At 34.9% G+C, this 16,442-nt stretch overlaps 1 protein-coding gene across 1 annotated transcript; it reads right to left on the reverse strand.

The window, feature by feature from the left end:
- Window positions 1-4,213: 4,213 nt before the first annotated feature.
- LOC110793228 (protein SUPPRESSOR OF MAX2 1) lies at window positions 4,214-8,764 on the reverse strand. Its single transcript, XM_021998082.2, has 3 exons — window positions 6,911-8,764; window positions 6,281-6,551; window positions 4,214-6,180 (listed from the first exon to the last, which is right to left on the reverse strand). Exons 1-3 carry the CDS (start codon window positions 8,149-8,151, stop codon window positions 4,549-4,551), a joined length of 3,144 nt encoding a protein of 1,047 aa, XP_021853774.1. The 5' UTR covers window positions 8,152-8,764; the 3' UTR covers window positions 4,214-4,548.
- Window positions 8,765-16,442: the final 7,678 nt, after the last annotated feature.

Genomic DNA, 16,442 nt, shown 5'->3' on the forward strand with positions numbered 1-16,442 from the left:
GTATTATTGTTATCTTGTGTACGCATTATTAGTGAACGACGTAAATCTCTTGTGCAAATTTTCTTGTCAAAAATCATGCAATGTTGTAAGCAAACGGTGATAGTTACGTGAAAGAAAATCATGTAAGAGTAAAGTGATTAAAACTTCCCACGTGTATTCCATGCAATTCATGAGAGAGAAAGTAAACGCCAATGACCGTCCCACTGCACTTGGTCTTTTTTTATTTGCCACTCATAATTAAAATCCCCCATAAAATACTCAACAAGAAAAATAAATACATTTTCAATCAAAAAGTTAAATTTTGACCTCCAAAACAAAAATAAAAAGAATAATAGACTTTTCAATTTCGACGCAAAAGTGAATATTTGACCCCATAAACATTATTAATTGTTGTATAACGCACCAAATAAATTTAAAATTGAATAATAATTGGTGTATTTAATTTATTGATTCATGAAAAATGTCGTTTTTATTTCTTTGTACCATCATTATTGTAACTCAACTGTTTTAAAGTGTAGTGGTTTTCATTGTTTTTGGATCACACACTGTTTTTGTGGACTCCTCTTTTCCTGTTTTCCTCTACCAAAGGGAAGGTACCATTCTCCATTCTTTTGTGTTTACATTGTCGACAACTTTCTGGGACGAGTTTTAGGTGAGACGGACTTATAATATGTATCATGACGTGTTTAAATTATATCTACAAAATAGTAAAAAAAAATGACAATAATTTGTTAAATAAGGAAAATCATCATATTTAAGGACCTGTTCGGCAGTAGCGGGTATACAACATTTTGACATATTCAAAACCGCTACTTGAAAGTTTTGAAAATGTTTGGCAAGGTAACAGTTAACGGCAGGGGTGTTGGTTATGTGGCTTCTCTCAGACGCTAAAAAGTAATGTTCAAAGTGGTGTACGATAAAAATTATGAGTAGTGATTATAAACAATATACGGAAAAGATAATTTTTATTGTATTTAATTTTACAATTTCAACGGCGCGCTACTTTTTCTGAACACTTATACTACTTACTAATTTAACTACTTTGATAGTTAATCGATACCCGCTAATATCCACCGATGTCCGCTACTCTAATTGTTACCCGCTACTCAATCGCTAAAAGGTACGGCTAACGTTAATTTTGTCTAACATGGCCTAACTTTGTATCATAATGAAATGCCAAAAATAAGTGAAAATTACTATCCTTATGCGGAGTAGGTGGAAAATAACATGCCAATAATAAGTTTACAATGCATCCATGCATATTTGCGCAACGCTCAACATAATTACGTAAGTGACCTCCTTTAAGTATTTATTTAATCAAATGTAATTAAAAACATATATTGATAGTGAATTTATATACTCTAAATATTCTGCTCTTAATTTAGGATATATTGTACTTCGTATAAAGTATGAAGGATTGTATATTCTCCATCAACAAGACTAGTTATCGAATATACATTAGAGTAACATCAGCGACAATTTTAAGACTTGAATTTTGTTGATATGACATATGTCCCACTTAGTTTTATGATCGTCTAATATCATTTTGTATTATTGTAGTGGGTTAGTCTTAACAAAGTATTAAATCGAGTCTTGAGAAACTAAGACTCGATTTAAGACTCACTGTGTGAGTTAAATAAATAAAAAAATGTTTTATTATTTGAGAAGTTTTAAATGAGTGCGAGTGGTGAATAGCTAAATTTGGATAAGTCCGAAAAATCCAAATAAAATTTAATTAATTAAATATTAGTGGAAAGCTGATATGGCCTATAATTAAGAAAACTCTTAAAACAAGACTAAGTAGCAACATAAAGTAATTTACGCAATAATAATAAGCTCAAGGTTCACAAATTTTATTGCGAGGAAAGAGAGAGCTAGTAGTGTCATGGGACGACTGACGAGCATATATTGATGGTGCACCGCGTTAATCTCCGAGACTAGCTTGATCTAGCTAGACCACCCTACCTCATTTCGACCATATGCACAAAGAGAGCATTACACAAATAATTTGCTATGACCAATCTAACGTGTAAAAAGTACGTGGAGTGTATGATACTATGATATTGTATCATTGTATCAATATAGGCACATGTGTATCGGAAAAAAATGTCAACACGCATATGATTTATAGTAGGCGGCTCCCATAGAAAAAATAGTGTTTGAGTTCTTACCTTAAGGCTTAAGATAGAAATGTAAGTGGGTTTGTGGTGATCAAAGACCTTTCATTTGGTTTGTCTCTTGTACTTGGTATTATGGTGGTGTGTGCACTAATAAATCGAATAGAGAAAACCGTGTTTTTGTCAAAAACAAATAAAATAAAAACCGTGTTGATATTTTTGTACGAACTTAAATTAGCATAGAATATTGACTTTTTGCCTAATTTGTTCCTGCTTCTTTTTAGCTCCTAGCCTTTGTAGCATCTATTGTTCTTTCATAATTGTGTTATTTAAAAGGTGGACAAAATCAATCTTATCAAAAGAATTTTGAATGTATAGTATCTATCAAGATATTAAGCTTTGTCCCATTTTCATTGACATACGTTTCATGTATGATTTAGTGGGTTTTTTCATACTACGTAATAGTAGTGTAAGTCTCAATCTTCTGAAACGGTTAAAAAAGAAAAATGTGTCACTTATTTTGAAACGGGGGAGTACTGTGTACTACATTTATTAAGTAAAAGAATTTTATTAACGTTAAGCATCCATTTGATTGTTGTCTAAATTACTCTCTTTCAGCGATCGATACTTCCCCTGATTCAAAATATTACTCCGTAATTATTCTGTCTTTTAAGTAACAACTATGATTAATAGAGTTCTGCACGTAAGTAATCAAGTATTACTTAAAGCTTTTACTAAATACTCATATTATACTTCTGTTTACCATATATTTGTCATTGAATTTAATTTGAAAAGAAACTTAAAGAAAAGTGCTTAAAGGACGGACCAAAAAAAAGGAGTAAATCTTAATTTAATTTTGTGCAATTTGATTATCCACGGATTTGCACCTCAAAACTACGGAGTTGTTAAACAAAAAGTAGATTATTAGTAAAAGTAAAAAAAACTAACTAGTCTTATAAAAGCATGTGATTGGGGAAAATGCTACATGTACACCTAGTGTACAAGATTCTCTTGTACAACACCATTGATTTGTTGACACATCATCAAACTCAGTGAAAAATAAGAATGAAAGACAATAAATATGTCATTTCAACCAATAGAAAAACATGGTGTACAAGATACCTTATATACTAGGTGTACATGTAGTATGATCCTCTAATTGGACTCTCTGATATAAAGTAGCTAAATATGTAGCAAATCAGTAAAACAAAATTCACCTGAATCGGTTAATTAATTGACTAATAATAGGAAATTCGGAAGTTGAACCAAGAAATAGACTCCCTCAAGTCTTAACGACTTATAATAAGTCAAGTCAACAAAAAGAGTAGGCAAGTTTGGCAAGTGAAAGAGTGAAAGACCATGTCCAAATTCCCCATTTTGGAAATAAAATCTGCATTTATAAGTGTAAAAGGCAGCCAAACAAATAATACCTCGTAATAAAATAAATAAAAAGATTTAAGTTAGATTGGGTGGCTAAAGTTAAACATGAAAAGCCCTCAGTTTCATACTAGATGCATGAATATCTTACCTACTTCCGCAGCTACTACATCATTGAACGTGATGTGCTTCTAGAATATCCATTGACCTCGAAATCCCACGAAATTTTATATAAGACGGTCTCACAATAATTTAACACCATAAACTTAAGGCAGTAGTTACAAATTTACAATGGAGGCGTGAAAGTTCGTGAGTGGACGACACGTGGAAATGGGACATGCTATGTAGAGTAACAAGACGTTTCTAATATGGCAATCGGGCGTTGGATTTGTCGTGCTCGGCTTATAAGGAGAAATAACAACTTTAACAAGTGAGGTCTTGTTCTCTTCACCTGATCTGATCTAATTTTTCTATTTTATGATTTGACCTAGTCTGATCTATATAGCGTTTTTTATTTTTTTCTAGTCTTATATGGTCTGATTTTTCTAATATAATCTAATCAAGTAGCGATAAGGATAAGGATAAGGATAAAGTAAAGAGAACAAAACCTTAGAATTTCCAGCAAAGTGCAACATCTACCCAAAGGAAGGCAATGCTTGAGGTTGAAACCTCATGTAGTCATGTTAATAATTTAATATCAATTCCGGTGACAAAATACGAAGTTGAATCTACGAAGTATTTTATTTTTATATAGTAGAATCTACGGAGTATTTTATATACGATCGAACATATTTTATATATAATTTGTGGAAAATTATGTGAAACATCAAAAAAGAAATTAAATAATAAGGAAAGAGACCATATACTTTAGCAAGTAATGATTTTCTTTTTTTATATCATCATCTCTATAGTATCCCCCTCCCATGTAATTGGTCTTCCCTCAACTGTATTTTTCTCCTACCATACCCGACAACCCGAACAATGCCCACGAATATCCCGCCAAAAGACTAACTTTTCAAGTATATATACATCTCTCCTACATACACCGTACTCTTTACTGTGCATCGGAAACTACCATGATTCTTCCCGGTAGCCAGTCACCATGATTCCGGCTCTCAGATTCTTGATCAAGCTCAAGCCGAGCCACCGTTTTACCCTCCGGTAATCTCGTTTTGAACTGATTAATGCTAGGTACCAAGGCCTTTTCTATCCATGATTCTATACTGGTTTGCCCTAACCAAATTCCACTGATGATCTTCTCAAGTGCTTCACTCTCAATTTTGACTGTCAACTTATCTTCTCCTGTAATACATGAGAACTTTGCTAATATTGACCTCTCAATGTGTTGCCTGATTGGTTTAAAATCAACCACTTTGAAGAAGATAGCTTCGTCTACTGAAGTTAACAGCTCGTTGGGTGCTTCTGACGAGGTTGTAGGGGGGGATCCCCTGTTCTCGTGTCTATGATCCTCCTCGTGATCAACCGTGAGGTCACTTGAGTTGTGGGACCCATCGAGTCGATCATCATCAATATCAGCCATCTGATTAAGATCAAATGACAGTCCTTGACTCGTTTCCTCCTTCCTTTGCTTTGTGGTTGACCTATCATCATTCAGCCAACTGGGTGATGATCTTCTTTTCCCCCCTGTATTATTATTGGTAACAACCTTTTCATCTGTTATTATAGATATCTTTAACTGCCAACCACCACTAGCTAAAGAGGTCATCTTCTCTTCTTCATTAAGTGTAGATAAGTTCTGCTGCTGCACCTGTTCTGGCATCCAACTAGATGTAACAATGAAAACGACGTTTGCAAGACTGATTTCACGGCCATGGGAGTCGGAAATCCTCCCCCTTTCCATCGCCCGTTTGATGTTTCCTCGGACTAGCATATCAGCCTCGTCAATGTCTTGCAGCATTATCACCGAAAACGGGTTTCTCCTAATCGCCTCTACCACTCTATCCATCACGGTTTTACCACGGTAATTAAACTCAGATTCATCCCCGTCACGTCTCAAACCGAGGGGGATTGTAATGGGACCCGTACCGGAAACAAGGTCCGAAAGAGCAGCAGCCATCTTCTTCTTACCCATCCTATCAGGACCCGAGAAAAGCAACCATATGTCACCTTTCGATCCACCACCAACTCGGCGTTTTCCATTCCCCAATCTGCATTGTGTTACAGTAGAAGCTATGGCGGATGCTGCATCTGTCTGCCACCACACTTTGGCAATCAGACCTTTAAGCAACCTCTTGAACGAGTCTATATCTTCTGGGATTGCAGTCACACGTTTGTCAGTTGATTCTGATGAAATGCAACCCAGGAAGTCTTTCACGCCATCCTTTTGACCATTATTATCTAGAGCTATACCCGGGTTCTTTGTCGGGCCTAGAACAAGCTCTGTTCTTACTGGGCTCCCTGGTGTACTTGTGGGATTTACTGGAGAACTGATGTTGAGCTGCAGACCATCACCAAGGCTTCCGGGTTTTTGCTGTAATTTTGGTTGAAATGGTTGGCGCATAAGTAAATTCGGATTGTATAAGCCCGTCATGGAGAGGGGTGATGGACTGATTCTCTCAGAGCTCATATTGTTGTGAAAACTAGGATGGAGTTGCAAACATGTTTCTCTCCATTTCTTCTGCAATTCTTGTGTTTTCTGTCTCAATATCATTTCTTGCTCCTTGCACTGTAGATTGTAATCAACACAGAAACAAAAATTTAAACTTCCAAACAGCAAATTCAATACCAATGCATCAAAGATTCTTAAGTTATGTTATGAAACAGACCTGAAATGTATCATTACTGTTCGATTTTGCATTCTGTAACCACGGAGGTAACGAGTGTGGTTGAGTTGCATCCGATTTAACCTCAGAAGATTGTAACTTCGCAAGCTCCTGATCATACTTCTCTGTACACTGTGGGCAGCAGCTAAATCTTCTAGACGGGTCCATATTTTCAGAAACCCGCCTCGTTAAAGACGAAGCAGGCATCGGAAAACCCTTCATCGGGCTTAAGCATTCAACAGAGCTACTTAATATTCCCCCATTTGATCCAAACCTGCACATATACATATTAAAATGTTGATTATATTGTTCAAAACACAAATATTGTACTTTATTGTCCTAGAATAAGATTATTATAGCCATCTGTTTATACCTCCTAGATTCCATACATTTTTCAGCCAAAGATAACTTTCATCAATCAAATCAAAATTGATGAAATCCCCAATATTAGTATGACTAAAAAACAACAGAATCTCTATTCCATATGTAACTAATTCGATTCCATTTTTTCCCAAGAAAATTGAAATCAGACCAAAAATACTAACAAATGAAAATAATCAGATTTCAGCAAATATAATTAATCAAAATTAAAATTAAAAAAAAAAAATAGAGGGAGTTTAGAAATAATGTTACCTAGGCAACATCCCAGAAAGAGGGGGTCTAGCAACAATGGAAACAACCTGAAGATCCCATTCATTCTCCATTGCAGTATGATAAACCTGGCATCTTAAATAAGTCTCACAAGTAGCTGTCCCAATAAACCAAATTTTACTCCCTTCCCCAAATTTCCTCAACATCTTCCCCATCTCAATGACCGCCCCTCGAGCCGCCTCAGAAACGCCTTGATTAGCAGGCTGATCAACAAGCCATTTCAAGTCACCTAAATCAACAACCACCCCATTTCCCCCTTTACAATTTACTAACATTTTCCTATCAACCAATGCGCCTAATTCTTTTAACTTGGTGGGCAACTGTGTACGATCTGACCCTAGTTCCTTCTCTGTAGAAATCACTTCCACCCCTTTCAATACCCCGTCGTGTATTTCGTCCTTGTCAATTCGTTTAACCACTTCCTTCATCACCTCTTCCGGGCCGGCTTCGCCTACGAGGATCGGGTTTCTTTTCTTAGACCGTGATAAGATATCCATCACCTTCTTTACATCATCCACTCTCCCTTGTATTACATTCCCTTGTTGTTGCTGTAGCTGCTGTTGTTGTTGTTGCTGCTGTAATCTCGGATTCAAATACAAATTCCTCTGTAATCCGGCACCCTGTGGAGTAGGACAAGGACCGGGTACGGAGCGGAACCCCAACCCAATTCTGGGGCCAGGTCCGGAACCAGGCCCGGAATTGGGTTGGCTACTTACTACCTGCTCAATGGCAGCCTTAACTGCCGGACTCGAAAACGAAGCCTCGCGCATAACCCGGCTAACACTAGGGTCATCAAGTATAGATATAATCAACTGCTCTAGCTCAACTTTCACCGCCAACAACGGTTGCTGTTGTTGCTCAGGACAACCCCGCCGTTGGTGAGCCTGGGCTCGCTTCAAGGCAGCCATAAGTGCATTAGAAATTGGCGGCTCAGGCCCAGACCCACCACCACCGCCGCCGCTTTGAGCGGTGGGCAACCGCTCTAAAGCCACACTAAAGCAAAGCTCCAACGCTCTGCACTGTAGTGGGTGGGAGGAATTCGGGTGTGAGCGGATACAAGCTTGCCGGAGGAACCCAGTTGGTGACGACAACAGAGTGGCAGCCACGTGTAAAGGGGTGGTCTGGCCGTGGTTCCTCCGGCCAGCTTCAGCGATCGAGTGGCTTAAAACACTCGCCGCTTCCGGCGTTAGGGTTTGCTGGATCGCACTTAACCCGCCCCTCATCTGTGATCGATCGGTATATGTACACACCAAATTTTGATCTCCCCTTTTATTATTCTATCAATCAAAAAGAATAATAATAATTTTCCCAATACTGGGAAAAAGAGATACTCTATCTTGGGTCCGAAATTCGGATAATTCAGAATCAAACTACTGATAATTGACACTACTATCCTACTTAGAAAAAATTATAAAAAATAAAACTTAGATTTTTTTTTTTTTTTTTGGGTTTTGTAGAATTGGTATTTGAGAGGGGTAAGGGGGCAGAAAAGATTGGAGGAGGAAGGATATTAAAAATTCTTTTGAACACTTCTTATCTCAGGAAAAGACCCCACAAAAGAAAGAGTGTGAATAGCTAAAACAAGTTGACGAAATTCACATTTTGTGATGGAAAATTAGAAAAAAGGAAATTGAAATTGAAATTGAAATTGAATTTACCTCAACGACACAAACCGACCCATTAAAGCACACCCTTTTCTCTTCAAATAAATGGGAGGAGAGAGAAGAAAGGAGGAGGAGAAAGAGACAGAAAAAACTTGGAAACTAAAATTCCTACTTCTTCAGAACACAACAAACGAACGTCTAAAAGTAGCAGCTCAGCTTTTTTTGCCTCCACATTTTTATTTTTATTGTTTTTTAGTTTTTGATTTTTTGAAGGCGTGAACGACTACATCAAAAAGAAAAGGAGGCTTTTTGGACGCGAAAAGGAAAGATCACATCACCTTCTTCACTCACACAAACTAAACAAATTTTTTAACTTTTTTTAACGAGCTCATTTTTACCGTCTCATTTTACTTATCCTATCTGGCCAATAATTTTAATCATTTTTATAAAATATGAAGTAAATAATCAATACCTAGTATTTAAAAAGCATAATCATCACCATTTCAATGACATCTAAGCAATAGTATTTTGATGACACGTGTCTCAATCTATTTAATCTTTCTATTTACTTTTTGTTATAAGAAAAATAATAGTCATTCATTTTCCTACTTTATTGTCATTATTTATTACGTAGTATACTACTAATCTCCATCTCTTTAATTTACTAGAATTGTACTGCATCCATCCCATATTTATAGTATTATTTGACTAAAAACACGGTTTTAAGAAAAGTGTAATATAGTACACAGAAAATTAAAATATAGTACATTGATAATTGATTTGTATGAGAAAGTGAAATACAATACATGGATAAAGGAATATAGTACATGGAGAAGTTGTGTTGGGTTTTCAGTGCATTTTTAATTAATATAGTACATGAGAAAGTGAAAAACTTAATGGCCAGAAATAGAAACATGATTATAATTTTGGAACGCTTAAAATAGAATCAGGACTACAAAAACGGGACGGAGGGATTACAAAAAATTAGGATCGATACTCAACTTGATTATGCCTAAACTACCGTCCCCTACTTCATCTTCCCCATTCTTCACCTTCCCATTAACTCTCCAAGCTTAATTATTTTCAATGCCAATTTAATTCAATCCCAAATATTCTCCCCTTCTCCTGTAGCATTAATTCAAAATTTAACCTCACTAATAGACTTTTTGACTGATCCGTTTTGAAACAATAGGAGATTATAGGGTGCTTTAATTCAACATTTCTATTGTTTATTTTCATGCATGCAATTCAAGCTGTAATACCACCCCCCCCCCCCCCCCCCCCCCACCATCTCTCTCTAAGCACGTTGTTCTTGATTTTTCTTAAGCACGTTGGAAGTATGTTGTTTATTTTTCTTGCTTAATTTGTTGCAATTCATTTTGCAGAGAAGGATGATCTTATAATGTATGGTTTCCATGCAAATGATTAAAGGTGGGTAAATCGTCATCGACATTTTGAGACTTTTAGGTGGGTTTTGTATGTATATTTTTGTTGTTAGGGGAACTTACAATTAGTTTTAGTTCTCCTATAAGAAAAGTTTTGTCAGTATAGTTCAATAGTTAGACTTTGTTAAGTCTTTCCCTTAATTGGATAACATGAGTATAGTCGTAAACTGTAACAGTTGCAAATTTGTTTGGTCTTTGTACAAATGATATGTTATTGGTGGTAATAAGTGATTTAAAGTCGATCTATTTTTTAAGGGAAGATGAACATAAGCAGAAAAATGTAATGATTAAAAAGACAAGACTTCAAATGTTAAAATTTTAATTATGATCATTTGGTTTAAACACCTTCTAACACCTACTTAAGAACGACATAATTTCTAAATTCCATTACCCGACCAGCATATAACCAGCCCGTTCTTCGAACGGGCCCAAAAACTAGTTATTAAATGAAACAAGTACTTATATTGTAAGATGAGAAAGAAAGATGAAAAAAATATATTAAAATATATAGAATTGATTTTGATAAAGGTAAATAAATTTCTACCAGTATTGATTAAGTTATTAGAAGTCGAAAGGATCATTGTGGATTATTAAATAACATATTTAGTGTCGATTTTAAATAATAACGACGATGATTGTTGATTCATTTGTTCTATTCACTTAACTGAACTTACAAGAGGTTGTAAGGAGCACTCAATCACCTCTTATATTTTGCAAACTTTTAAATTTTAAATTTACATTTTACTCCATCTGTTTCAATTTAATTGTCACATTTCTTTTTATGACATGGATCTACTAATATTTTATTATTTTTCTCTTTCCACTCTCAAAAGTATAGGTCCCATTTTTAGTCTGATTAATTTTTTATTTTTTTTAAAGCATTCACTGGCCCTTTTTATCAATTGTTGGTTGTCAGTTGTTTGACTGGATGTTTAAGTTGGCTGCTTTTGTTGGCGGGTTTGACTGATGATTGTTTACAAATGTTTGGTAAAATCAATTGTTAGTTGTTGGTTGTAACTATGTAAAATGACATTTAAGGACATTTAATGACGTTTGTTCATTTTAATAAATACTCCGTATTATGTATAGAGTAAAACGTAATAACAAATAAATAAAATAAATTACTGTATGGAATAGTATTAATTAGAATATTACTCTGTATTTTAATTATTAATTATTAATTAATTATCAATTACCCCTCCGTCTCTTTTTGTTCTTTACGTTTTCATTTTATATTATCACATAAATGACTTAGTATTCTATCTAAATTTGTGTCCAATTATTATTTTAACCAATTAAATTCATTTGGTCATTTAATATCTCACACTTTTCCATTGTGACGTCAAATTTTTCTCATTGGGACATTGGGACATCAAAAATGTTTGGTTGACCCTAAGGGTTAGCAACCCTTAAGATACATATAACATAAAATAATATATAAGTGTAATTAATTGGAGAGAGAAAGTGTTGTAAGGTGAGTTTCAATGCATTTGTAACCAATTATAATTCAATGTTTAAAGGGTTACCAGCCCTTAGGGTTACTCTATCATTGTCCGACATAAATAAACGTAATTTATCTTGTTTAAATAAAAAATTGAGGAATCTCGATGCAAATTAATTAATCGTTAAGACTCGTGAAAAATACTAAACGTAAAGAACAAAATGAGACGGAGGGAGTATTAATTATTATTTAGTAAAAAAAACTACTCCCTCCGTCCCTTAATACTCGCACCGGTTTGACCGGTGCGGAGTTTAAGATATTTGAATTGACTTATTAATTTAATGGGTGTTAGTTGATAGTGGGGTATTTTACGGCTTTTTCATGAAATGCCCCTGAGGTTTCACGAAATTCACCAAATACCCCTGCGTGTTTCAAAATACATAGTATACCCCTATTTTTTTCTTACTGTTCACCAAATACCCCTATTTGGACTTTCCGTTAGTCCTCCGTTAAGTCATGTTTATAATTCACCAAATGCACCTATTTATAAACTTTTTGCACAATATACACCTATTTGTAAACTTGTTTGCACCAAATACCCAAACTTATTTGCACCATATCTAACGGCTAATTTGCAGTTCTAATTTTTCTAGCAATGAAGTGAGCAGTTTGTAACAAATTTCCAGCAATAAACAGGGATTATATTCCATATCTATTGTCTATTTCTTTTCACTCCTGCAACTAATAGTCTAACATTCATTCCCCATTTGCTAAGTGAATACAAAATTATCTGTTTGAGAAGGCTTGGAGCATTCTAAATTTTGTACAACATTACAAATAATTATGAAAGTTCAAATTCAACATTACCCGATCATATGTTTGCCCGGTGGATATTTAACCGGATCCATCATCAACTCTAGCGAAATCGGGCATCAGAAATCCTCAAGATTCAAGCAATTAAGCATATTTCCTGGTGATTTAACCACTAATTGATCAATAATTTGCTCGTGGGTATCATCCAAAGCATCGAAAATTACTCCCTGACAGTAGCACATCAAACTCAATATGCTACTAATTAGGGGAATTTCTCTTTCCTTTTCTTCAACATTACTCATCTCTTTTTCTAGAAACTCAACCTCCTTGCTGCAATCTTCCCAACTAAAAATCCCCAAATAATCAAGAACGCCTTTTATTAACCCCTTTTCGGGCTCAAAATCGTTCAAATTGGTTTAAGATCAAAATCACCCTCTCCATGGCACATTGGTCATTCAAGCTGACCTCAATCTTCGATTTCCGAGATTGTTTTACAAGTAATTCTAGTAGTTCCCTCACTTCACAGCTAATTTCCAGTGAATTAAACTAATTATATCAAGGGATGTAGCAATTGAGCTCAATCACTCCAATCACCTCCCCCTCCACCAACAACCACAACAAGATCAAACCGCTCTCAAAGCCCTAATTTCTCCCTCCGAAATCGCCGCCGAATTCGCCCACCATGACCCCGCCACTGTCCCTCCTCCGTCATCTCCGCCCAACGACGGTGGCAACTCCTCTTTCTACGCCAACCCGATTTGTTCTACTTCTCTCTCCTCCGCTCCGGCGAGGTAGGCAAAGGCGGTGAGGAGTGGTAGGCGACGACAGCGGGGGTGGAGAGGGTGACGGCGGTGAGGAGTGGTGTTGGTTCAGTGGGAGGAGAGAGAGAGAGAGAGTTTGGGTGGGTTGAGTGGGAGGAGAGAACGTTTGAAGATGAATGGGGAAGAAAGCCATATAAGGGCAAAAACGTAAAATCCTACTAACGGACGTTAAGTCCAAGTGCATTTTATGAACAATATGGAAAAATAGGGGTATACTATGTATTTTGAAACACGCAGGGGTATTTGGTGAATTTCGTGAGACCTCATGGGCATTTCATGAAAAAGTCGTTTTTAATATAGTTAGTGGAAAATGTGTAAGAGGTGGGGAGTGGTGAGTGGGGTTGTGAATTTTTAAAATGATTTTTTTAGGGAAGAGGGATGTAGTGGGGTTAGTAAGTAAGTGTGAGAAATATATTGGTATAAATTTCCATTTATAGAAGCGGTGCAAGTATTAAGGGACGAACCGAAAAGGAAAACGGTGCGAGTATTAAGGGACGGAGTGAGTAATTTGTGTTTTAAATTTTACTTTAATTTGGTAAAAAATATTCAAATAATTTTCGTGAAATTACTCGTATAATTGAAGAAATGATGATAGGAATATCATGTTATACAACACTCAAAATTCCAATTTCTTTTCTTCTTACAAAATCTTGAATCATTGTTGCTTGATGGGTAATACAAATAAAGGGGTTAAAGTTGAATAAAAAAAATTACGCTAAGAAATAAAAATGTTTGGTGGCTATATTTTTATTAATAATACGTGGAAAATTATTGTTGGTTTTCATTGATTGCGGAGAGAGAAAGTTGATGAGCTTATTTTAATAAGAGAGAGAAAAAGCACTTTTTGGGGGTGCAAGGATTTCTGGAGAAAAAAGAAATGCTTTTTGGTGATTGAGTGACATTAGAGATGATGAAGAGAGAGAAAGTAGCTTTTTAGAGAGATGAGAAAGGAGAAAGAGTATCATCACCATTTTTTACCTTTTCTTTTATCACTCTATGACTCATTTGACTGTCCTTTTTATTGTATTTTACTCTTTTGTCCTACTTAATTTAAAACTAATCTTCTCCCACTTGTGTGTATGTTGCGTGATGTTCACACTTTTAGATAGGAGTAGGATATTTATTTATTTATTTATTTGATGGAAAGGAGTAGGATTATTTAGGATAGGCTTCGAGCCTTCGATATTTGGAATTTTGGAAAGTAAAAAAATTGACTATATTTTCTTCATCTTATCTGAGTTACTCCCTCCGTCCGAGAATACTCGACCCGATTTGACCGGCACAGAGTTTAAGGGACTTGAATTGACTTATTTAATTTAATAGGTAGTAGTTGTTAGTGGGGTATTATTTTAATGTAGTTAGTGGGAGGTGATTAAGAGGTAGGGTTGGGGGAGAGTAGGAGTTGAATTTTTAATTATTTTTTTAAGGAGTAGGGGGTAGGTGGGTTAATAGGGGTGAAGTGAGAAATAATATAATATTGTTAGAATATTTCCATTTTTAGAAACAAGTCAAGTATTAAGGGACGGTCCGATAAGGCCGGAAAACAGGTCAAGTATTCCGGGACGGAGGGAGTACTCTGTAATGAAGAAGTATTTTCGGATATAGATATGTGCTTGTAAATATATATTATAGCAAAAGACAAAATAAGAAAAATGACAAAAAAAAAATGAATGGTACTTTTTAAAACAAAAATGGTACTTTTTTTACAGAATTGTACTACCTCCGTTCCTAAAAGTTCTTTACGCTTTCCGTTTTAGTCCGTTCCTGAAAGTTCTTTACACTTCTACTTTATTCCATTTTTACTCTTATTTGGCCCACCATAACTTACCCACTCACAATACTTTAATATTAGTTTCCACCCACTCACATTGGTGGACAATTTATAGCCACTCATTTTCCATTTGTTACCCCACCATCACATGTTCACCAAAATTCCTTAATTACCGTGCAAATAGTAACCGTAAAGATCATTTAGGAACGGAGGTAGTACTTTTTTACATGAATAATACTTTCTTTTGTAGTTTTTTACGGAGTAGCTATTTGTCTTTTAGCTGATATGTGTGTTGCCACACATATCTGATATCCGAAAAAATGACCTCCTCTATAATAAGAAGTATCAGATTTCTAATTTATTTTAAGAATTAAAAAATATGTGTGACACACTGACACGTACAAAAATGATTAAATACCAAGTAGATATTTTAATTAATTAATTACTAATATATATAACTTTAATAATTAAAGAATAAATCTAATAAAATTGTACGCATAAGGTCTTCTATCCAAAATCAAACACTCTAATAACTAAAGAATAAATCTAAAATAAAATTAAAGTCAATCCAAAATCAAATATGGAGTACTCTAATAATTAAAGAATAAATCTAAAATAAAAGTCAATCTAAAACCAAAAACGCTAATAATTAAAGAATAAACCTAAAATAAAGGTCAAATTCAACTAATATTAATTACTACCTCCGTTCTTGACAGTTCTTTACGCCTTGGAATATTTGTCCAAAGTATGAAAACTTTGACCGTAAATTCTCCCTTATATACATCAAAACGTTATCAGGTAAGATCTCGTTAGATTAGTGTCGGTATGTAATTTCAGAATATCAATTTTCTTTATAATGTTTTGACCTACGGAATTGGATATACTCCGTATTAGTGGTTAAATATTGCATTGGAGTATGTGCAAATAGTGAGCGTAAATAACATTAAGGAACGAAGGTAGTACATATTGATCAAATCAATATAATACTATATGATTACGTATTAATAAAAAAAATGGTAACGTACTAATAATTAAGTTCAATGCACTATAAACTCTTCAAGATAAGAATTGATATATAAATTATAACGCTATAACCCTTTAAAAAGATGATTTAGGAATTAAAGTCTTTCATGAATTATAATTTACGAACTAAAGTCCTACTTAAGCCCAAAACACTATGAGATTAAAGTTCCACTACTAGAATTTAGAGTCATTAATGTCCAAAAATTCCGTTACAAATGTCTTTTGCAACGGGGCTAACAACTAAATAAAGACGAGAACAACCCTAACAAATGTCTTTTACGATGGGGTACTAACGAGGTTTTCCATCAATGACGACCAGTGACGGCACAAGTAAGGGTTCAGTGGGTTCAACTGAACCCTTACTAGTTCCGAAAAAAAAAATGACAAGTTAAAACAGGAAAATTAAATAAATACAAATAAATGCTTAAGGTATTACAAAACCACCAGGCCTATCAGTGGTTGTAGCTGCTTAATGAGAAAGCACACATCAGGGATTCAAATCTCAAACAGACCATATAGTGGATCTTTTACCAAATTGACTACTTTTATAATTTTATTTATCAAAATAGCTACTTTTGAATTATATTTCCCAAACT

This window comes from Spinacia oleracea, chromosome 2, assembly GCF_020520425.1.
Source record: "Spinacia oleracea cultivar Varoflay chromosome 2, BTI_SOV_V1, whole genome shotgun sequence".
Classification (NCBI taxonomy): domain Eukaryota; kingdom Viridiplantae; phylum Streptophyta; class Magnoliopsida; order Caryophyllales; family Amaranthaceae; genus Spinacia; species Spinacia oleracea.